We start from the raw sequence: 23691 nt of genomic DNA on the forward strand, positions 1-23691 counted from the left end.
TTCTCTGAAATGAGAAGGACACAAAGTGGTAAATATATCGCCCAAAACAAGACAAGTACACACTAGGTTGTGTTAAGAGGAACATAGCAAGTGGCTCTGAGGATGTCGTTATCATCCTTTCCTCAGCAGCAGCCGAGACTGACTCTAGAACAGGGTCTTCAGGTTTGTCATCACTCCTGTCCCTCTGCCCCCTTCAAGAAAGAAGTGTAGAAACCGGAGAGAGGCCACAGCCACTCAGACAGTCTGAGGTCTAAAGCAAATTACCCACAAGGAGAGGCTGAGGACTTGTTCAGGGAAGTGGAAGCTCAGGGAAGACTCAGTAACACAACAAACTTCCCAAGGGGCAGTTGCAAAGAGGACAGAACCAAACACTTCTCATCAGCACATAAGGGAACTAATAAATAACTACAAAGCTACAAACTGCAGCTAGGGAGGTTCAAGCAGAAGCTCAAAAATGTATTTTCCTGCACATTTGTTTCAAGAAAAACACAAAAACCAAAGTTTCCACTCCTTAAGGCTGAAAGAACCACCTAAGGGTCACCTTCTGAAACGAAGAACAAGAATACTAGCATTCATAGTTAAACGAACATCTACAAAGTTATTTTTACAAAAATTGAAACTAAAACATAGGTCTTGAAAAAGTCAGCATGCAGAAGATATAAAGGATAAAAGGACAAAGACCAAGGTGGAACACAGGAATAAAGAACAGGAGTGAGCAACCATACTAAGAGAAGTCAGACTGCATTAAAAATATTGAGGAGAAGAACAGCCTTATAGGGTAAGTGGAAAGTATCAAGCTGACCAAGAACTACTCAGAAAAAGAACAGCCAGTAAAAAAAAAACAATTATATTGAAACTATTTCAAGGATTTGCTTGGGTATAACTCATAAGAAACTCTATCAGAGGGTTCCGTATTGATGACACAGAAAAAGCTGAAGACACATACAGAGACAACACAGGCCTATTTTTAATGTTTAACAGTAAGCTTATAGGATCAACAATCTCACAAGATCAATCACATTCCTTTGACTTCTTCCTAGTTCCCCTAATTTTAACAGATCTGCAGAGATATGACAGAAGACTTTCTAACACATTAGTGTGCAACAGCTGAAACAGGAATGCAACTTTCAATCTGCCCTCCTGCTCTGAAACAGCTTTAAATCATTTCAGTTTAACTACAGTTTAAACCTGTTTCTGATAATACAGCTTGAAAATTTTATACATAAAGCTCAGGGAACAAAAGCTTGTATTCCATCATTTACACACAGCTGCTAAATGCCCTTCTGCAGAATGGTACAATGAAAGAACAAGAGAAGAAAGGCAGAGAGTGATAAAAAAAAATGGTGGTAAAATGCAGTTTCAAGAAATCAAAACTCACAGGGAGAACACTGTAAAGACTGGGGTAGTTCTCACACATAATGAATGCTAGTTTGAAAGACATGGCAAAAACACAACAGACATCACTTCATCAGAGACACAAGGGAAGCAAGGTATGTAAAGACAGAAAATGGAAGCAGTATCAGTGTTGCATCTAGAGCCACATACAGTTCACACATGTTTTTGGCTTCTAAGGTAACAAAGCAGAGAAACGACTCACCTTTGATTTACGGTAGAATCTGCTTTACTGTAAGGCTTTCAATGCTGTTCTTCAACCTGCAGGAAGAAAATAACCACTTTTAATGAAGGCAAATACTTGTCCTTTCCTACAAAAAAACAAGTTCTGTCAATAAACCAACCACCTTAATGCCTCATATTGTTCTGATGCCGTCTTGTCAATTCTGCCCCTGCTGAAAACTGTTTAAAGCAGGGAAGAGCTCTCTGGCATGAACTGACAGCTCTTCCAACTCCGAGAATGCACTGCATTTTATGCAATTTGAAAAGAAACCCATCTACCCTGGCTAGACCTGCCTTACCAAGTGGGTTGGACAAGATGATCTGCAGAGATCACTTCAGACCCCAAACATTCTGTGACACTGGGATGCACTTGGCCATTACCAAGAACTGTATCACCCTGGCCGGTCTGCAGCAGCCAGCACAGGGGCCGGCACACCACGGAAAGGATACGCGAGCAGCATCGGGCAGCTCAGCGCAGAACCGGAGGCGAACAGCGGCCTGCGCGGGTGCGGAAGGGCCGCCCCGCCCGCTGCGCTGCGCCTCCGGGGCTCTTTCCCCTGAGCGCGGCCTCGCTGCGAGCCGAAGCCGCTTCGCCCCCTCGCCCCAGCCAACCCTCCCGCCCGGGCCCTGCACCGCCCGGGCCCTGCCCGCTCGGGCCCTGCCCACCCGGCCCCGCGTCCCGCCACGAGCCCGCCACGCCGGGAGCGGCGGGAAGCGGCCCGGAACGGCGCGCGAGCATCCCGCAGCGCCCCGGGTTCCGGCCGCGCGGCCCCGCACGCGACTCACCGTTGCCTACTGCTGGCGCCGCGCGCCGGGCCGGGCGCGCGAGACCCCGCTGGTTCGGAAGCTCGCGCCACGAGCCGGGAGCAGCCACTGCCGCACTCCGCCTCCCCCGGCGCGCCGCCGGGACGTCACTGCGCCGCGACTTGCGGCCGCCTCTCCCCGCCGAGCGGTCGGGGGCCGCCGGGACCGCCGCGTGCAGCTCCCGCCGCAGGGGGCGGGGACTATGGATGTGTGGGCGGGGCGCCTGGCGCGCGGCACCGCCTGACGTCAGCGGCTTCTCCGTGAAGCGGGGGCGCAGTCGTGCTGCTTCACTTCGTGCCCGCCGGGGCAGCCAGCCGGGCTCACGGCTGCCCAGAGACGGCCCCTGGGCTGCGCCGGGCCGCCCGCCTCAGCCCCGCCGGGAGCCGTCACCGGCGCCCGTCACCGGGGCACGGCCTGCGCGCGGCGGGCGGGTCGGCTGCGGCGCCCGGTACGTCACAATGCGTGATGGGGCTGTTGCTGCTGTCGTGTGCGGGCTGCCGACGGGGGAAAACGGCTGGAGAAAACGGGAAATGGCGACATAGTTTTAGTGATGTGTTTGAAGCCGTTGTCACCAGCTGTAACGCCTGAGAATGGTGTTGGGGGGCTGTTGTAAAAATCTTCGGTGTTATCGTCGAATGACAAAACGGCAGGTTGTGAGGGACCTCAGGGATCACCTGGTCCAGACTTCGGTGACACAGTCACAGTCTAGACGAGATGGTGCAGCACCCTGTCCATCTGAATCTTAGAAGTGTCCAGTGTTGGGGAATCCACCACCTCACTGGGGAGATGATTCCAATGGCTTTTTGTTCTCATGGTGAAAAATTTCCCTCGTGTCCAATCATTATCTCCCCTGGAGTAACTTGTACCCATTACCCCTCGTCTCTTCCATGTGACTGCTTGTAAAAATCTTCTTTGTGGCCACAAATATTGGAATGAGGTTTCCCCTTAGCTTGCTTTTCTCAAGGCTGAACAAGCCCTGTTCTCTCAGCCCTGCCTTGCACAGCAGCATCCCAGTCCTTTGATCACCTTTGCGGCCTTTCCTTGGACCCTCTCCAGCCCACCCACGTATTTTTTGTATAGCAGGGACCAAGACTGAACACAGTATTCCAGGTGTGCCTGACAGGCACTGAGCAGAGTGGGTCAATGACTTCTTTGTCTTCGCTGCTTATGGCCTTCTTGATGCAGCCCAGCTTCTTGTTCACTTTCTTGCCATATCTGTGCTATGAATAGCAAATGAATTTGTATCCTGTTTTCCATTGACAGGAAATACCAGAAAACTTCAAAATTGCAGAAAAAATTCAGACAGTCCCAAAAAAACAAAGGTTACCACCCTGAAAAACAACGTCATTCAATGGATATGTATTATTTCAGTAGGTTTTTTTGGTTTTAATTTATGCCTTCCTTTTAAGCTTCTTCGCATTCTATCTGCACCTGTACCCATGTAGCACAGCTTAGTATTGGGTTACACAGGAACAGTACTAACTCTCAATACTAGACAGTCCTGGCTCCCAGTCCTGAACATGAACAAACATGTATGCCTATATAGGGATATGCATTTTAACTGCTGCTTACAGTATTTAGAAGCAACTAGATAAAGATCCCTATTTCTGTTATCTATATAATAGACATTTATATGTCTCCTCTAAAAATGGCTTTGATATGAGGTTTTATTGCAGAGAGGAGGCAAAAAGCTGCTGCTCTGTATTTTAAAAGCAGTAAATTCTTTCCTGGCAAAAGTGAGGTGCTGGACTTCCAAGTGACTGTTTTTAAATATACCAAATAACATGCATTGATGCTGCCGTAACTGAAACCTGCATTCTCTGATCATGGACTTCACCTCACTGTATTCTTGCACAATACTTGACAGTACAACCCATAGTCTGGTCTGGGCAATGGAAACAGAGTTACAGTCATTTTACTTGTTGGGGATTGTTTGTATTAAAGTGTATTTAAACGTTTCCTTTTGATGCAAAATACCTGCGTCTTCCATTTGTCCTCTGGTAGTGACGCACATTCCAGGTCTGTCCATATTATTTTCTTGGAGAAATCCCAGTAACTGTTTCTCAGAAACAAGAGCATTGCAAAAAGCATTATCGAGGTACCTGAAACTACCACCATCCTTTACCCCCTCCTCATTGCCACCAACCCACTCTAGGAACCAGCAGAAAACTACCAAAGGGCCGGTGCTCATAAGCATGGACAGAAGGTGTGGGGGGTTTTGTCAACTGTAAATTCAGTTTTAATAAGAAAACTACCTGGCACTTCAGGGCAAGGAGGAGTTGTAGCCTCAATCAAAGCTGTCAGTGAGTCTTAGAGCAACGCATGTCTGTGCCCTGACAGAAAGGGTAACTGAAGGGTCTTAATCTAGTTTGGATTATGCATATTTGTTGCCAAGCTCCAGGCAGGGTTTTCCTAGGGAAATCTGCATTACCTCTGCATTGCAGCTGTGGTCTGTCTTATGATTTGGGAAGACAGTAACTATTGACTGTGCAGCTTCACACAGGGATGAAGTCATGACTCTCTGTATTAACAGGTCATATTTTCATCTCTAGCATATCTTATTCCATAAGACCACAGTAAGTGGATAAAAGGCAAACTAGCAAAACCTCTGCTAAGATGTAACTTTTTATTTACATCCAACGTAAACTGTTTAAAAGTCATAGATTCAGAGACATGTACAGAAATATCCACCAGAATTTTCTGGCATCCTGAGAGGTTGTCTTCGAAAACACAAAGAGACCCGCTGCTCCGGAAGCTCCCGCCACGAGCCGGGACCAGCCACTGCCGCACTCCGCCTGCCCCGGCGCGCCGCCGTGACGTCACTACGCCCCGAGTCGCGGCCGCCTCTCCCCGCCGAGCGGATGGGAGCCGCAGGGGGCGGGGACTCTGGACTTGTGGGCGGGGCGCCTGGCGCGCGGCACCGCCTAACGTCACGGCTTCCGCGAGAGAGGCAGGGACACCACGGGGAACGGTGCGTGCAGCCGTTCTGGGCAAAGCCCGATCTGGACAATGTGGTGGAGGACCCTGTCCAGCTGAACCTTAAGCGTGTCCGGTGTTGGGGAACCCACCGCGTTCCGGCGGAGGCTATTCCAGGGGCCGGGTGTTCCCGTTGGGAAGCGCCCCTGCAGCTCTGCGGGGTCTCGCTTCGGGCGCGCGGCTCCTCCTGCTTTCCGCGGGAAGGCCGCGCGCTGACCCTAAAACCGGCAGTTCTGCCGCGGAACTGGTCCGCACACACCTCCGGCCCGCGGGGGGGCGCTGTCCGCGGGGGCGCTCCGCCCTGCTACCGCGCGGCGCTCCTGCTGCCAGGCCTGTCGGGAGTTGTGGTCCCGCGCGGCACGTGCGCGGGGCCCAGTGGTGGCCGCCATGCCCAAGGTGCGGGCGGGGAAGCGGCCGCGGCAGGAGCGGCGGGACGGCTGTGCCGGCGGTGAGTGCCGGGCGGGACTGGTCAGGCTGGGCGGCGGTGCCCCCCGGAACGGGGGCCAGGGCCGGGTTCGTCCTTGCTGCGGGGACGGCTCGGTGCTGCGAGCGGCGCCGGGGGAGGGCAGCGCCCGGCGGGGAGCGCGGTCCGGGCAGGGAGCGGCGGCGGCCGGTGGCGGTTCCGCGGACGCGGCTGCGGCAGGAGTAACGCCGCTTTCTGCCCAGGGATCCTCTTCAACACCGGGGCCGGGCAGCACATCCTGAAGAACCCGCTTGTCGTCAACAGCATCATCGAGAAGGTGCGTGGCGCGGGGCCCCACGGCGGGCGGAGATTCCCCCGCAAGGAGAGTCCTGCGGCGCGGCCCTCGGCCCGGGCCGGCCCTTCGGCGCTCTTGCAGGGACCTTCCTCCTCCGCCGCAGCCATTGCCTTGATATTGCTGCTTGCTTTTTGTTACTGCTTTCTGATGTGGCGGCTTGCTTAGTTTTCTGTACATACAGAAGCACACAGTCATAGAACTGTTTAGTTTGGAAAAGACCTTTAAGGTCATCGAGTCCAACCATTAACCCAACACTGCCAAATCCACCACTAAACCACGTCCTTAAGAACATCATCTACACATGTTTTAAACCCCTCCAGGGATGGTGATTCCACCACTTCCCTGGGCAGCCTGTTCCAATACCTGACAACCCTTTCCATGAAGGATTTTTTCCTAATATCCAATATAAACCTCCCTGGCACAACTTGAGACCATTTCCTTTTGTCCTATCACTTGCTACTTGGGAGAAGAGACCAACACCCTCCATGCTACAACCTCCTTTCAGGTAGTTGTAGCCAGTGATAAGGTCTTCCCTCAGCCTCCTTTTCTCCAGGCTGAACAGCCCCAGTTCCCTCAGCTGCTCATCATCAGACTTGAGCTCCAGACCCCCCAACAGCTTCGTTGCCTCCTCTGCACTCTCTCCAGCACATCGGTGTCTTTCTTATGATTAGGGTCCCAAAACTAAACACAGTATTTGAGGTGTAGCCTCTCCAGTGCTGAGTACAGCAGTCGATCAGATACTCCTGTTTTCACAGTTTTGCTCCCATCCCTTTCTAAACAACACTCACACTCCTCTGCTGGCTGATTTTGGCCTTTTACCAAGCTGCGCATATGTCACATGCATTTTGTTTTAAAATTAAATGGTTACTTGAAATTGGTTCTGGAAAAGTAACTGAAATGCCGTTTGTTCATAGGCTGCCCTACGACGCACAGATGTCGTTCTGGAAGTAGGCCCAGGAACCGGTAACCTAACAGTAAAGATGTTAGAGAAAGTAAAAAAAGTAAGTGTGAATTTCTCCCTCACCTTCCTCAAGCTCAAACCACCTCATGGCTTAGACTGTGGAAAGCAGAAGGATCTTCATTTGCTTGATTAAATTAAGCAGAATTACTCTACGGATACTTTTCGTAATATTTGCGTAATTCCAATGAGCTTTTATGTAAATTCATGTAATTCATGTAGATTCATGTAAATCTTGCATGTTTTTATCAAACTATATTGCTGTTACCCATTTATGTGCTAAGTCTGCATGTTTTGGAGGAGGGAGGAAAGATGCACAGCCTTTTTGGGAATTTTAAAGATTGATATAAACCCATAGCAATAGATACAGGTTTTTTTTCACAACTGGAATTTTAACATAAAGTTGTAAATATATACTTTGTTTTCAGGTTATTGCTTGTGAAATTGATCCTAGGCTTGTTGGTGAGCTTCAGAAGAGAGTTCAGGGCACGTGAGTACCAACTGTGGAAACAGTGAGCACTTAAAGCAGCAGAGCTGCTGTGGAAGAACTTTGGCAATGTGCATCTCTGAGGATAACCACACTGTATTTTCCCCCAGGTGTCTGGCAAACAAACTTGAAATCAAGGTTGGAGATGTCTTGAAATCAGACTTACCGTTTTTTGATGCATGTGTTGCTAACTTGCCTTACCAGGTATGGGCTAAACAACATAGCAAAACTTCTTTCTCTTTTAATGATGATTGCCCTGGAGTTAAACTAATGAGATTCCTCTTTTCCTCAGATTTCTTCACCTTTTGTGTTCAAATTATTGCTTCATAGACCTTTTTTCAGGTATGTGGAAGAGAACTCTGCATTACTTGATAGAAAAACAAAACAAACTTTAAAAAATATTCTCAAATCTAATTTTTTCAGTTCTTAAAATATCAGTTTGATGGGTCAGAGCTGCACCCTTTTTTTTCTAATATGAAAACTGCCAGTGCCCAGGAATTAGTTTAAGTCTGTGTATTAAGCGCAAGAAAATTGAGTCTTGGCATCAGTGAGTGTCCAGCTGATGAAAACAGGAGTTGCACCTCGTTACATTAGTATTATAACAAATCGTTATTCTGCGGATAAGTAGGGCATTGTAGCATCTCAAATGCCTTTCTGCCTTAAAAAGGAAGGGTGGAAGGTGCCTTAAAAAGGAAGGGTGGAAAGGGTAGCATCAATGCCAAGACACTTCCTGTTGTCTGGTTCAAAAATACAGCTGCTTAGGTACTTCTGTGTGTTATTCAATGTGTCAGCAGTTACTGATTTCGCTCACTGAAGTGCTAATGTTAGTGACGTTACTGGTCAATTTTTGGAGCTAGAGTCTGGATTTGAAGGATTTATCATAGAATTATTCAAAATGATTGGTTACAGTCAGGCACAAAACTCTGAGACTAGTCTCTTCCATCCTAATCCATTTAGTGGTATAAATAATCAAATTCTTCTGTAGCTTTAAGGAGATTTAGATGGTTTCACCATGTTTTATGTTGGTTGTTCTTTTAAGAGAGTGAGCTGATTAAGGCAGAGTTTGTTTATGACAAACTTTTATTGCTTCTAAGCAGTGAGGAACATCCTGTGTTTTCCAAGTGTGTTAGTTGGCTTTTGACATAGAAGTTGATTACTTATAATGGATTTTCTCATTTCTGTTATTCTCAGGTGTGCAATACTTATGTTTCAAAGGGAGTTTGCACTTCGTTTGGTTGCAAAACCGGGAACAAAACTGTACTGCAGACTCTCCATTAATACTCAGTTATTAGCTCGCGTGGACCATTTGATGAAGGTACGTTGTTCTGTGCTAGCTAACAGAGCTATGAAAGACAGAAGAATGTTTCTAGGAATGTGAGGATTTGCTGCTTATTCATCCAGCTGCCTGACTTCTCCCAACTAACAGGTTGGAAAGAACAATTTCAGGCCTCCTCCCAAAGTGGAATCAAGTGTTGTCAGAATAGAACCAAAGAACCCACCACCACCTATCAACTTTCAGGTGAGAGTGGCATACTCAATAAATGTGTAGTGTACTAGTGATAATACTTAATTTCATTTTTATTTTCCCTTCCTACTGAGTTGCATGTGCTGTTTTCACTATTAAGTACCAGCTATTCATTGGCATTTACTTTCTCTGTTGATGGGTCTTGTGTTAGGATGTTACCTGAGTGTGCCACCATCAAATCAGGTTAACATTCGTTTACAGTATTTCTGTCAAGACTGAGATACGATCTCCATGTTGGTTGGGGAGTTGCTAATAATAATGTCCCTTTCTTCATGGTTTGTATCTCCCAGAGACCCTTCTGGCTGATGACTTTGTTGGTTATGATCAAAGTGGTATTTATGAGAAGTCTTATGTTCGCATGAGCGGGTATCATCTCAGAAGACAGATGTTACAGCATGCTATTCTTAAAGCTAATTTTTTAAAACATTTTGATTTTCAAGACCGTATTGCCCAAGGTTAGCTGTAGTTTCAAGTGTCTGCTTCCTCAGCACATAAAATCTGGCCAATAGTGCCTAGGCATGAAAATGAGCAATCAAAAGGATTTCGTGGGTGAAATATTTTCTCCTCCGTTTGTATTGCCTTGTTCAAGACAGGACTGGTTTTTATTGTTTAGAAAGGTATTTTCCTGAAAGATTTTGTTGTGTGTTTGGTACTGTGAAGTTGTCCGTAGTGGCTGTTCCAGTTTGTAGTAGCTGTCTGTTCCATTCTGTAAATTCCGAAATTTTTTGTTTCAGGAGTGGGATGGTCTGGTAAGGATAGCCTTTGTTAGGAAAAACAAGACACTCTCCGCAGCATTTAAGTAAGTAACTTCTATAAAAGGAAATATTTTCAAAGTTTGAGAGTTCATCCAGTGAACCATTTCTTTTGTGCAAATGCAGAGCTGTGTTAGATGCATGCCAGCACAGTCTGGGGTAAACCATGATGGAGGATTTCTGCTGAGGTCACGAGCTTTTTCTTTTCAAAGAAAACTAGGCAGCTGTTGAACAGCTTTGTATAGTAGTTACAGGTTTTTATAATAAAGATTTAAAACCAACCTCAGTTACCTCAAAAAAAAAATCTCGTTAAAGCTGAGTTTTCATTCTAAACTTGTATTTCTTTCAGGTCAAGTGCTGTAGAGCAGCTGCTGGATCATAATTACCGAATTCATTGTTCCTTACATAATACAGTAAGTGCCTTTTTAGTATATTAAATTCTGTTTCTGTGTACTGTGACCTACACACTGGCTTTTATAAGAGTAAAAAAATTAACATTGACAAGCTTAACATGTTAAAAAGATTTTCACGGGACAGTTTGAGGGAGGAGCTTCCTTCCTAGAGAAAAATCTAAAACTGTCAGTATATAACAGCGCAAAAGCTGAAAGCTGAGTATGTTATTAATGTATTGGCTGTACAGGTCTCAAGGACATTAACTGATGTAAGAAAACATTTTGTCTCTGCTTAGCAATACTGCTGTGATTAATTTATAGTGAATGAGCCTAAGTATGAAAATTCAGATACAACAACAGAAGAATATAGTAATCAACACAAGATAAAATACAACTTATTTCTGTTACTTGAAACAAGAATTATTCTAAAGCAGAAAAAGAACAGATTGTTTAAATGAACTATTTCTATGCTATGGATAGCAAATGAATTTGTATCCTATTTTCTATTGACAGGAAATACCTGAAAATTTCAAAATATCAGAGAAAATACAGACAGTCCTGAAAAATACAGGTTACTCTGAGAAACGAGCCCGTTCAATGGATATAGATGATTTTATTAGGTATTTTTTTGTTTCAATTTATGCCTTTTAAGCTTCTTCACGTTCTGTTTGCACCTGTACCCATGTAGCACAGATTAGTATTGGGTTACACAGGAACAGTACTAACTCTGTTTTCCTCTCAATACCAGACACTCCTGGCTCCCAGTCTTGAACATGAACAAACATGTGAACCCTGTATATGCATTTTAACTGCTGCTTACAGTATTTAGAAGCAACTAGCAAAAGATACCTATTGCTGGTATTTGTGTAATAGACCATTCCATGTCTCCTCTAAAAGTGGCTTTAATATGGAATTGGTTATTATAATTTCTCTGGAAGCAGACGCAGCCATTCTCTATATGTCCTGAGGATTAGGCCTTAGTCTATAGCATAATTTGGAAATTTGGGTAATGAAGTGCTATATTCTGCTCTTACTTCTGTCAGTTAATTTAAGTGGCAACATGAATCCTCTTCTGACTTAAGAATTCCCAGCCATTTCTCACTGTGACAACAAATACAGGTTCCTCTTTTCTACCCTTTTTAAAAGGGGTGCAATGTTTCCATTTTTCCAGTCACCAGAGACTTCACCTGACTGTCGTGACTTCTCAAATATCATGGAGAGTGGCTTGGCAAGTGCATCAGCCAATTCCCTCAGGACCCTGGGATATATCTTGTCATAGATATGTCTTGTCATAGACTTACGTATGTTCAGGCTCCATGAGTGGTCACAGACCTGATCCTCACTAATGTGGGAGGGACTTTGCTCCCTCAGTCCCCTCTTGCAGTTCATCCACTTGAGAGGTGTGGGAAGAGAGCTTGCCTGTGAAGACTGAGGCAAGTTGCTGAGTGCTCCGCCTTCTCCTCATCCATTGTTGCCAGTTCACCAGTCTTGTTCATTGGGGGGCTACTCTACCTCTCACCTTCCTGTTCTGCCTGACCTACCTGTAGAAGCCCTTCTTGTTATTCTTTGTGTCCCTCCCCAAGTTCAGCTCCAGCTGTGCCTTGGCCTTCCTGACCCCATCTCTGCACAACTGCAGAGTGTCCCCTCTGCTCTTCCCAGGATCCCTGTCCCTGCTGCCACCGCCCGTGCATTTCCTTCTTGCCCTTTAGTTTGTCCAGCAGGTCTCGACTCAGCCATGCCGGCCTCTTGCCCTCCTTACCCTGTTTCTTATACCTGGGAATCGGGAGCTCTTGCACTCAATGGAACGTGTCCTTAAAGCTCTGCCAGATCTGTTCTGCTCCCTTGTCCCTGAGGGCAGTTTCCCAGGGGTCATGTTCACTAACTCCTTGAAGAGCTGGAAGTTGACTTTCCTACCATTCAGGGCCCTGACTTTATTCGTCACCTGTCCCATGTCCCTCAGGACTGTGAACTCCATGAGTGTGTGATCACTGCAGCCCAGGCTGCCTCCAGTGTTGGGATCACTGATTAGGTCACTTGCACTGGTGACCATCAGGTGTGGTGTCACATCCCATCTTGTAGGGCTGTCTCTTACCTGGCCTAGAAGTTATCCTCAGTGCATTTCAGGAGTCTCCTGGATTGCCTACAGCTCACTGTGCCACTTTTCCAGCATGTGTCAGGGTGGTTGAAGTCCCCCAGCAGGACAAGAGCCTGCGAGCACGATGCCTCCTGTAGCTGGAGTGAGAAGGCTTCATCAGTAGCCTCCCCCTGATTGGGTGGCCTGTAGTAGACACCAGCCACAAGGCTTCCTTTGTTACCTCATTCTCTCTTACCCGTAAGCTTTCAACCTGCTTGTGGCCATTCTTCAGAGAGAGCTCTTCACACTTTGTCCATCTCTTGATGTAGAGGGCAACACCTCCACCCTTCCTTCCTTGTCTGTGTGTTCTGAACAGCCTGTAGCCACCAATCACTGCACTCCAGTCATGGGATCTGTCCCGCCAAGTTTCAGTCATCGCCACAAGGTTGTAGCTTTCTAGCAGCACGGTGGCTTCCAATTCCTCCTGTTTGTTGCCCATGCTGCGTGCATTGGTGTAGAGACACTTCAGCTGGGCTGTTGGCTGCGTGATGTTGTTAGAGGAACCCCCTTAATTCTCTAGAAGTATTTCACTGGAGTTTTCCTGTTGGCCTCAGTTACCTCAGGAGTCCCTGCCTTGTCTCCATAAGACTTCAGGTGTGCTCCAGTGGAGCCAGCATGTCTCAAGGCCACTGGCTGAGGGTCCTCACTAGCACCCCACCCCTCTGTCCTTGGTGGCTTGTCCCACAGCTTGTCACAGGCTATATCGTCTCCCTCCCCCATCATGTCTAGTTTAAAACTCTGTTGATGAGCCCAGGTAGCTCATGTGCAAAGACCCTGTTTCCCCTTTGAGAAAGGTGAATTCCATCTGACACCAGCAAACCTGGTGTTGTGTAGGCCATGCCATTATCAAAAAACCTAAAATTGTGGTGGTGACACCAGCCACAGAGCCACGTATTAATAGATTGTGTCCATTTGTTTCCTCTAATGTCACTGTCCACAACTGCAAGGAGGGAGGAGAAAATAACCTGTGCTCCCGATTCCCTTACCAACTGTCCCAAGGCCTTGAAGTCTCTTTTGATCACCCCTGGACACCTTCATCACCACCCAAATGTAAGACCAGCAATGGGTGGTAGTCCTGAGGGCCGTACGAGGCTGGGAAGTTTCCTGGTGATGTCCTTAACCAGGGCCCCAGGCTTCCCTAAGAGGAGGGTCTGTTTGGGTCCTCTGTTCCCCTCAGAAGGGAGTCACCTACAACTACAACCCATCTTTTCTTCGTCATGGAAGTGGCTGTAATACAGGGGATAGGCCTTTCTGATTCTGTCAATACTTGTGGTGTAGATGTACCTTCATTTTCCTCATCCATTGTGGCCTTCTACATCCAGAGCCTCATACCTGTTGTACAGAGACACCTAGAAGGGCAAGGTGGGTTTCACCTGCCAGCCTGAGTGTGGATTTGCGGCCATTCACTCGTTTCCCTTGAGCTGCTGTCTGCAGTTTGGCAGGGGGAGGATACAGGACTCCTTTGATCTTGTGTTTTTACTGGTGGCCATTCCTGTCTCAGGGAGGCCAGAGCACGGTCCCAACAGTCTGTCTCCTCCTCTGTCTCCCTGATGTTTCTTGACCTTTCTACTTCAGTATAATAAACTGCACTGAAAATATACCTGTCTCTCTAAAGTAAAAAATTTGCAAGTAACTTCTATTTTAACATTTGTAACAATTCTTGATGACAGTTGAACTGCAATGGCTACTTTCCTGCTATTTTTGCATGTTCTTTGCCAGGCAGCGCATCTTAAAAATGCTGTAAGCTGAAGTATAAATTGCTAGAAATGGTAACAGAAATGTTTTACTGTTTCAGACTGCTGCATGGCTTCAATTCAGAAGGCATCCATTTCTCATAGATCCTACTGCAAGCATGGAAGATGGTCTGTGTTTTGTCACCAAAACCTCACATCAGACAGAGTGACTGCAGTGAGACCAACTCTTCTCACAAAAGGGGTGGACAGAACACAACATCCACACTCTGGTTCTTATTAAATCTTACCTGCAGTTTTATCACAGAGAGGAGGCAAAAAGCTGCTGCTCTGTATTTTAAAAGCAGTAAATTCTTTCCTGGCAAAAGTGAGGCGCTGGACTTCCAAGTGACTGTTTTTAAATATACCAAATAACATGCATTGATGCTGCCGTAACTGAAACCTGCGTTCTCTGATCATGGACTTCACCTCACTGTATTCTTGCACAATACTTGACAGTACAACCCATAGTCTGGTCTGGGCAATGGAAACAGAGTTACAGTCATTTTACTTGTTGGGGATTGTTTGTATTAAAGTGTATTTAAACGTTTCCTTTTGATGCAAAATGCCTGTGTCTTCCATTTGTCCTCTGGTAGTGACGCACATTCCAGGTCTGTCCATATTATTTTCTTGGAGAAATCCCAGTAACTGTTTCTCAGAAACAAGAGCATTGCAAAAAGCATTATCGAGGTACCTGAAACTATCACCATCCTTTACCCCCTCCTCATTGCCACCAACCCACTCTAGGAACCAGCAGAAAACTACCAAAGGGCCGGTGCTCATAAGCATGGACAGAAGGTGTGGGGGGTTTTGTCAACTGTAAATTCAGTTTTAATAAGAAAACTACCTGGCACTTCAGGGCAAGGAGGAGTTGTAGCCTCAATCAAAGCTGTCAGTGAGTCTTAGAGCAACGCATGTCTGTGCCCTGACAGAAAGGGTAACTGAAGGGTCTTAATCTAGTTTGGATTATGCATATTTGTTGCCAAGCTCCAGGCAGAGTTTTCCTAGGGAAATCTGCATTACCTCTGCATTGCAGCTGTGAAAAGAAAAACGTGCTTTGCTCTGTCTTATGATTCGGGAAAACAGTAACTATTGATTCTGCAGCATCGTGCAGGGATTACACAAACTATTCAGCCACAATTTCAAGATGCATCTGCTACCTGACAGGACACGTGTAATTTGCAAGATGTGGTAAAAAGCTGCTGAAATCCAACTGCGGCTGTCCTTCCCACTCCTGTTTGGTACCAGCTGTAAAGCACAGCCTGGCTGTGGCTCTGGGGGTACATGCGGGAAGAGGAGGGAAGGCACCATTTCTCAGGTAGGGTGTCTCAATCTTCCGAGGCTTTTTAGAAAGTGTGATTTCCCTAGAGCAGCTCCAAAGAAACCCACTGGGACTACACCATAACCTCTGCTATCACCTGCTAACAAAAGCTGCTCCCTTCTATTTCCTTGTTTTCTTCTCTTCACTCTGATGGACGATGTTCTTAAACAACTAACTGCTCAGAAAGATGGGTGATGGTTCTTTGAAGATCTTCTGCAAAACTAAAGTCAGGACACTACTCTGGGGAACTTCTTCCCCTATGACAAGTTTGTACAGAAGCGTTAGTTAGCTCCAAGTAAATATCCCATCTGAAATCAGAGGCCTTTTCAAAAGTGTAACTCCAATGTGCTTTCAATGTGAAACCCTTCCCATAGCGCAATAGAACTTTTGTACGAATAAATTCAGACGTACAATTCATGTAATAGCTTACTTTATTAAACACATGTAAAATCTACAATGTTTCAGTTTTTATGTTTACACACAGGAGGATTTTTTTTTTTTTTTTTTTTTTTAATCTTGATGCAACAAGAGCGTCCCATAGCCTATCGTGCTACGGGAGATACAAACATGAAACACGACAAGAATTCCTGGCTCATTTAACTCTCTTTTCATTGCCTTCCCCTTATTTCCCTCCAGGCCTGGCACAAACAGACAGGCCTGTCTTCCAAAAGCAATTGTTCAACAGCTCCAAGGGAAAGTCTGCTGACACAAACTCCTGGAAACAGGGAGAACTCCTAGAGAGTTCTACAATTCTTCATTTGACAAGAAGTCTTACATGAAAGATCAATCTTTTTTGGATACTGACTTGCAAAAATAACGTGAGTGCCACCAGCTAAGAAGTGCTGACACACATGGTGCCATTTGTGAGAGTTCAGGTACTTGTGGGATTTCTGTTAGCACTAGGTAAAGGTATTGCGCAAAATCCTCAAATGACGCAATTTCACCCCACTTTTCAGTTGCTGGCACTGTACAAAGGGAAAAATAGGCATGAGCTACTTTATTTTAAAGCAACAGAGCTACTCAAACTACCTGCAAACTACAATTAATGTACACGTAAGTTTCTCATGCATCAAAAGCTAAATTTTAACAGTATGTGAAAGGCAAAAGTTTGCATTTAGCTATATCCCCATAGTTTGACAACGCAGAGGTCAGATCACACCTTTACGCTGACAGTATTATCACGCCACGCCACATACTGTATAGCTGCTTTATGCTAAGATACAACTCTCCTCAGTGCTTAAACATGACCCTTTTATACATCAACTATTTTTTTCTCTTTTTTTTTTTTTTTTTAATTACAGAGAAAAATGTTAGAATTTTATAATCATTTTCATGGCATTCAAATAAATCTAGATTCCAGATTTTTCAAAAGGAGGATGGAATGTCCAGCTGTTTGTCCACTCCAACAGCTCTTGCAGTTCCTGTTCAAATGATATGGCACATCCTGTGAAATGACACTAGCCAGCAAAAATGAAAGTCTAAAAACACGTTAAAAACGTACACGCACTAAAAGTAATTCATACTGACAAATAAGGAATGTCGTTCATTAAGGCTGTGCTTCAGGAGGATGTTTAGGGTTAAGTAGCCTTCAGCAAGGCACCAAACGGGAAGAGGTCAGCACAGCTGTCTCTGGAAGAGGAGGTATGTACAACCACTAGTGAGGTGTGCATGCACGCAAACACAATTTAAATCTGCACAGCTGGTCTTCGTAATAAAACTGAACACAGCTAAAAGGAAATACTGCGTCTTTTTAATGGCCACATTTTTACTTCATTATTAAAACATGGCCGATATTTCCAAACATAAAATTCACACTTTGAATAAATGAAATATTTTAAACAAAGTGCTTCACAGATCTGAACCCCGCACACTTGTGCTGTCTGGTCTAGAAGCATTTTGCAGACATTGGAGCATTTCACACGAATCTGAAAATGTCACTCAGGTGAATAAGAAACAGGACATTTCCACAGACATTTCTAACAGTTTTACACTTTCAAGTAATTGAGTTCTTACGGCCACTGGGATTTGTAACAAATGTTGTGCTACAGCAGTACAGGTTCGTGGATTCCTTTAGCAGCAGAGGCCCCTTTCAAAGGGCACGTGGTCTTTTCGGGTTGATCTGTTTACTGGCCTGTTCCTCCTCTTGCAGAGCTGCCCGGAAAGATTTCACTTTGTCTTTAAAGAAAAAGAGAGAGTAACTGCTGATGTGCCTGCGCTCAACACAGATCTTGAAACTAAGCCCTGATGCTCGGCATCCTGGCCCCAATGCACAACAAAGAACATTCTTCTGCAAAAACAGCTGACGCCACAAACTACAAGAGGATTGAGAGAAGCTTAAATTCAATACTCACCACACAAACAAGTTGCTTAGCAACTCAGTCCCTTCTGAGATGCCACCCCTGTCTCTAAGCAGGAGAGGGCTGGAAGCTGCACAATTGCATTCCCAGCATGAAACCTCTTCACACCTAAATTCTGCTTCTAACTTACAGAGTACAGGGAGATGCACACCACACACACCCTTCTGCTTCCCAGCAGCTTGCAACCATGCTCAGAGGCACACAGAATTGTATTTAGTGTACAGTCTCTTCTGTACATTCCAAAGCCCAGCAGAGTAAATTCTACTCCCCTTGTGTTCTTCTATGAATGTGAAAAGCATTTGTGATTAAATTTTAGAAGTTCTTCACTGTAAAGACACAAATGTATCATTTGTTTCATCGTAACTTGAAGAGGAATGGGAGAAACCTCAGATAGGAAGTGCAGCATCCTTTCATATTTCCGTTCCTATCCCCTTCCACTCTCCAGTAATAATAATAACAATAATAATAAAGAAGAAGAAGAAGAAGAAGAAGAAGAATAGTAAAATACCACTCAGCCCCCAGCAACACCCTTGAATTTTCACCAGAACACCATGCTGTCTGGAGTACAAATTGTTATAGAAACTAGAACGAAGAATTCATCTCCGGGAGGTACCAAGCTGACAAGCTGATTTTGGAAGTGCAAGAGTCAATTCTGGGCACTAAGAATTATCTGCAGTTTGTTTTTCAACAAAGAGAGGCTGACAAAATTCAGACCAAAAGGCTGCTGAAGGAAAAGGAAGGCTAATAAACAAGCTCCTCAGAGCTCGATGCCACTCGTAAGCACAGTCTTAAAAATGACATTAGGCTGCCTGCTACACTACAGAATGCAACAGAGCAGGAACTGGGAGCACCTATTACATTTTTCTCATTGCACTGCCTTCCTTTTTGTTTACGTTGTGTTTGGATTTCCTTTTTCTTTATTGTTTTGAGACAAAGGAAAAGCAAAGTTGCAGGATTGGGTTTATACTTGAGATAAAGCAGAGGTTTTTCCTTTCAAGTAGGAGGAACTGAGCACAGACAGGAACTTGTTCTCATGCAGCAGGATAAAAGTTCCTTCCACAGGACATTACAGGGCAGTGTAAGAGGGAAAAGGACCCTAACCCACAACCACATTCTTCTGTTTCTCATCATTATTACTGCAAGTCTCCTTGGCATATGAAAACACATTGCTAATAATGCACACAAAAGGGATTAAAAGCAATCTACCTCTAAGTTCGGTTAGAATATCAATTTTTTGCTCTAGAATTGCTTCAAGTTGAGTAGCGTAGGAATCCACATCATAGTCTACTTCTTCTGTCATCTCAAGAAGAGCTTTTTCATCTTCCAGCCATCTAATAGATTCCTAAAACAAACAAACAACAAAAAAGTTAAAGCCAAGGCCAAAAATTAAAGACAAGAACCAAACTAGACCTTTTCTCAAGATGACCACAATTTTCCTTTTGAGCCACCTCATTAAAACAGGTTTCAATCCTACAATGAAATCTTATTCCTAAATCAGAAAAACTGAAACCTTACTCCTAAGGTAGCAAAATGGCACATTTCCTACATGGTTTCCTAATTCCGGTGGCCATAACACCAACAGGTAAACACCAGTGAACCCAGTTCTCTTCAAATTCAGAATACTAGGTGGTTGTAAAGCTAAGAAACTCAGAGAACAGCACTTTATATCACAGTTATTTCCCCTTAGGCACGTATCAAACTTGAAGTCAGACTTTCGTTTTAAGTATGGGCTGGTTGCCACTGAGTAGAATCACAGTGGTATTGCTACACTCAAGGAGCCAAGACAATTCTGTCCATAACAGAAGCCCGCTATTGCATGAGCTGTCTTCCCAGATAGAGAGAGTACTTTAAAGCTTGGCTAAATCAGCTCTTCAGCATCGTTGAATATTACAAAAAAAGGAAAACAAAAAAAAGTCTTGCAGTAAAGAAGCGTGCGACCAGGAGCTTAGAGCTTACAGAACCATGCGAAGCTGTGATCAGGAGAACTGAACCCATTGGAAATACCGTGATTTAAGAAAACCAAAACAGCTGATATGCTGCGCCTGAAATACAATTAAGTCTTTCCCTCTGTGCTCAGTAGCCCAAGTAATATTGAAAGCTCAGTCCTAACCCCATGTATGCTTTCTGCCTTTCTGGAAAAATGAGCTCATATTGGGATAGGATTCACCTCATCCAGTGTAAAATCATACATCCAAGACACTAAGGAAGATCAACACCTCCACAGCACTATTTACTTCATTGACCTATTCTAGACATTTTTGTTAGGAATGGATGTTTTGTATTGGCAGCTTCCAGAAGAAAGCTGACAGGAGACAAGTTCTGGCTGGTGCAGCTGGTAGATTTTGTACTGGTCCAGCTCACTCCCACTCACAGCATAAACTAACAAGCCACGCTGTGAGCGAAGGGAGCTGAGGTTTGGACACGTTTCCTTCCAGCGGCTGCTCGGAGGAGCGCTGATCTCCAGCAGAAGGGCAGATGGACACAAAGAGGCAGTGACATCTTAAACTAACACAGTTCGTCTCTCCAGAAGTCACAAGCAGTAGGACACAGCTACAGCATATGGCAGGTGACTTTCACACTTCTGCATGTTTTACTTCAGGGTTGATGTTTCATTACAACGAAATCCCTACATTCGTTACAAAATGCGATGTTTAGCATCCTACTGAATCACAAACACAACTCAATGTTCCACTAAGTCAGACACCTAAACTGAGATGTATGTATTCCCTACAGGTTTAGTGCTCTGCTGTTCTCTTAGTAAAATAAAACAATTTAGAAATCTCTGACAGCAGTGGAATGACCGTATGATATCCCACAACTTCAAGACTATGCACTTTCATGGCAAAAGATCTGGACAGGCTGGAGGAGTGGGCAGAGAAGAACTTCACGAAATTCAACACAGGCAAATGTAGGGTCCTGCACCTGCGGAGGAATAACCTCAGGCACCACTACATATTATGACTGACCTGCTGGAAAGGAGTGCTGCAGAGAAGGACTTGGGAGCTCTGGCGAACAGGCTGACCATCATAGAGTGTTAGGGATTGGAAGGGACCTCAAAACATCATGAAGTCCAATCCCCTTGCCAGAGCAGGAACACCTAGATGAGGCTACACAGGAATGTTTCCAGGCGGGTTTTGAATGTCTCCAGAGTAGGAGACTCCACAACCTCCCTGGGCAGAATGTTCCAGTGCTCTGTTACCCTCACTGAGAAGCAGTTTCTTCTCATATTTAAGTGGAACCTCTTGTGTTCCAGCTTGATCCCACTACCCCTTGTCCTACTGTTGGTTGTCACCAAGAAGAGCCTGGCTCCACCCTCGTGACACTCACCCTTTACGTATTTATAAACACTAATGAAGTCACCCCTCAGTCTCCTCTTCTCCAAGCTAAAGACACCCAACTCCCTCAGCCTTCCCTCATAAGGGAGATGCTCCACTCCCTTCATCATCTTTGTTGCCCTGAGCTGGACTCTCTCCAGCAGTTCCCTGTCCTTCTGGAACTGAGGGGCCCAGAACTGGACACAATATTCCAGATGCGGTCTCACCAGGGCAGAGTAGAGGGGGAGGAGAATCTCTCTCGATCTACTAACCACCCCCCTTCTAATACACCCCAGGATGCCATTGGCCTTCCTGGCCACAAGGGCACAGTGCTGGCTCATGGTCATCCTGCTGTCCACCAGGACCCCCAGGTCCCATCCCCCTATGCTGCACTCTAATAGGTCATTCCCCAATTTATAATGGAAGCTGGGGTTGTTCCTACTCAGATGCGTCTTTCCTATGAAGAGAGACTGAGAGAGCTGGGTCTGTTCAGCCTGGAGAAGAGAAGGCTGAGAGGGGACCTTATTTATGGTTACAAATATCTCAAGGGTGGGTGTCAAGAGGATGGATCAGACTCTTTTCAGTGGTGCCCAACAACAGGATGAGAGCAACAGGCACAGACTGAAGCACAGGAGGTTCCGTGTGAATATGAGGAGAAACTTCTTTACTTGGAGGGTGCCAGAGCACTGGAACAGGCTGCCCAGAGAGGTTGTGGAGTCTCCTTCTCTGGAGACATTCAAACCCCATCTGGACTCATTTCTGTGCAATCTGCTCAGGGTGAACCTGCTTTAGCAGGTAGGCTGGACTGGATGATCTCCCAAGGTCCCTTCCAACCCTAACAGCTCTGTGATTCTGCAAAAATCCAAACTCCTGGATTAGGATAAAATGAAGTACAACTCCATCTCTTACCTGGAAGACAGCTCTGTGGTCTTCTAGAACTTGCTCTTCCATTTCTACCATTTGTGACACAGCTTCATGGAAAGTAAACAACTGTGGAGAAACTTCCTCTTCCTGAAAACAATATTTAAGCTTGTCAGTCTGGAAAGAACTGTGGTTATAGGATACATAATGAATGTGATCCATCCCATCACAGAACAGAAAAAGAAATATGCAGAAAGAAGAACCTGTGATAACCAGAATTTAATGCTTTTAACAATAAAATCTTCAGAAATGAGAGCAATATATAAAGAAATGTTCAAAGAGTTAAATTTAGTTCATATTTTGTTTTGTTTTGTTTTTTTGGGGGTATAGGTTTGTCTGGTTTGGTTTGTTTTTTTGGGGGGGGCAGGTTGGTATGGCAATTAACATAATCCTACAAAGTGACAAGGTGAAGAAGCATATTCTGTTTACTTAATGGTCTTGCTAACAGGCTATAAATACACATTAACCTGGATTTGTTCTGCCACTGTCTTTACCATCACCTCTTTCCACCTAATGCTGTAAACTACTCACGTTTTGTTCACAAAGCAGTTTGAGATCATCTCTCTGAGGAGAGCTACCCACACCCCACTGTGTCTCCAGATCGTCAATCTGACTGGGAGCGTGGTGTATAATGGGACGGGCATCTCCTGCTGTACTGGGATCGACCGTCAGCTCCTTCACCCTGCGAGCACAGAAGGTTTCATTTGGAAATCAGTAACTTCCTGTGCAAACGAGTCACAACCAAAAATAAAGCTCTATGGGTTTATGCGCAATTAATCCATTTATTAAGGAAGATGATGATGTCAACTTCACAATTCAATGTGCTTTCACTGACAAAAAGTTGTTTCTCCAACTCCTAAAAAGCGTGGACCATCGAATTTCAGCTACTTGTGGGTGCATTAAACCCCATCTTCTGGCCAAAAGCATTCTCTGATTGAAATCTTACTGCTCATTGACAGCTAAGAAGGCAAAAATCTTCAAGTCTGTTAAGTTTAAGAACATAGTCTTCATCTCTTTAAAGAGAAAAACATTTTTTTCCAAGTAGTACTTATTTACTACAATGGAAACTATTTTTCATTCAACGCTAGAGGGATGAGAAGTTTTTAAAATAGACACATATGATAATAGTTTTGTTTTTTAATTAGAGATATTCAAATTACCCTAAACACAGACTTGTCATATTTGGTCCACTAAATGTACAAAGGTGACATCACCATTTCTTTTAAAATGTACAAAGGAAACTATTATAGCAAGCCTAGATACAGAGTGTGGATGTTTAAGGAGGGTGAACAAAATACTGGGAAGATGATTGCAGATCATGCAGAACCATCGCCTGCCAAACAAAATAAAAACAAAGTATGTGTGATTCAAGGCAAGGAAACTAATGAAAGGTTGGTCCGTAAAATTACATTGCCAAAAACAAAACTTAAAAATAAAGATTCCATGTATAGAATGAAGTAGACCTGGTGATTGAAGGAGAAAAGTCGTCATACTCATAGGAAGGAGAGAGATCAGAGCGACTGCCACTACCCTGTGAGAAGGGAATGTCCGAAGGACTAATTCCAAATTCCTTTACTCTGCAGCAGCAAAATACAGCAGCAAATTAAAAGAAAATGTTCTTACAAACACAGTTAAAATGACAACACTT

At 44.9% G+C, this 23691-nt stretch overlaps 3 protein-coding genes across 7 annotated transcripts in view; 1 reads left to right on the forward strand and 2 right to left on the reverse strand.

Moving 5' to 3' along the window:
* IPO11 (importin 11) overlaps nucleotides 1–2722 on the reverse strand; it is an 84968-nt gene extending 82246 nt beyond the window's left edge. Inside the window, exons 1-2 of the mRNA XM_082075779.1 lie at nucleotides 2401–2722; nucleotides 1598–1653 (exon numbers count right to left, since the gene is read on the reverse strand). The gene's annotated coding sequence lies outside the window, so the exon portion shown is untranslated. The remainder of the gene's footprint in view (nucleotides 1–1597; nucleotides 1654–2400) is intronic.
* A 2658-nt stretch (nucleotides 2723–5380) lies between these two features.
* Nucleotides 5381–14680, forward strand: DIMT1 (DIM1 rRNA methyltransferase and ribosome maturation factor). 3 transcript variants are annotated; one of them, XM_082074615.1, is made up of 12 exons: nucleotides 5381–5842; nucleotides 6061–6134; nucleotides 7067–7153; nucleotides 7539–7600; nucleotides 7708–7801; nucleotides 7890–7939; nucleotides 8789–8912; nucleotides 9024–9116; nucleotides 9857–9921; nucleotides 10224–10287; nucleotides 10780–10886; nucleotides 14196–14680. In XM_082074615.1, the coding sequence occupies exons 1-12, from the start codon at nucleotides 5782–5784 to the stop codon at nucleotides 14236–14238; spliced, it is 924 nt and encodes a 307-aa protein (XP_081930741.1). In that variant the 5' UTR covers nucleotides 5381–5781; the 3' UTR covers nucleotides 14239–14680. The 3 variants fall into 3 exon arrangements, with proteins under 3 accessions (XP_081930741.1, XP_081930742.1, XP_081930743.1); XM_082074616.1 differs by lacking the exon at nucleotides 6061–6134 and having other exon boundaries at nucleotides 5385–5842; XM_082074617.1 differs by lacking the exons at nucleotides 5381–5842; nucleotides 6061–6134 and having other exon boundaries at nucleotides 7078–7153; nucleotides 7890–7936; nucleotides 8785–8912.
* The window catches only part of KIF2A (kinesin family member 2A), a 58470-nt gene continuing 48972 nt past the window's right edge, over nucleotides 14194–23691 (reverse strand). For 2 of the 3 annotated variants that reach the window (XM_082074613.1, XM_082074612.1), the window contains exons 17-20: nucleotides 22575–22725; nucleotides 22032–22133; nucleotides 19015–19150; nucleotides 14194–17626 (exon numbers count right to left, since the gene is read on the reverse strand). In XM_082074613.1, the coding sequence (XP_081930739.1) occupies nucleotides 17541–17626; nucleotides 19015–19150; nucleotides 22032–22133; nucleotides 22575–22725 (475 nt within the window). In that variant the 3' untranslated portion in view covers nucleotides 14194–17540. Of the gene's footprint in view, nucleotides 17627–19014; nucleotides 19151–22031; nucleotides 22134–22574; nucleotides 22726–23506; nucleotides 23621–23691 lie in introns of all 3 variants that reach the window. The other variant, XM_082074614.1, reaches the window with a different exon arrangement.

The sequence above is a fragment of the Streptopelia decaocto genome, assembly GCF_964273445.1.
Source record: "Streptopelia decaocto genome assembly, chromosome: Z".
In the NCBI taxonomy this organism is placed as follows: Eukaryota; Metazoa; Chordata; class Aves; order Columbiformes; family Columbidae; genus Streptopelia; species Streptopelia decaocto.

What these genes read in the sequence shown, in the direction of transcription:
- DIMT1 (XM_082074615.1), top strand. Translation starts at nt 5,782, where the DNA reads ATGCCCAAGGTGCGGGCGGGGAAGCGGCCGCGGCAGGAGCGGCGGGAC. An exon ending in ACACTCTCCGCAGCATTTAA is followed by an intron (nt 9,922 to 10,223) that starts GTAAGTAACTTC and finishes TATTTCTTTCAG; the next exon opens with GTCAAGTGCTGTAGAGCAGC. An exon ending in ATTGTTCCTTACATAATACA is followed by an intron (nt 10,288 to 10,779) that starts GTAAGTGCCTTT and finishes TTCTATTGACAG; the next exon opens with GAAATACCTGAAAATTTCAA.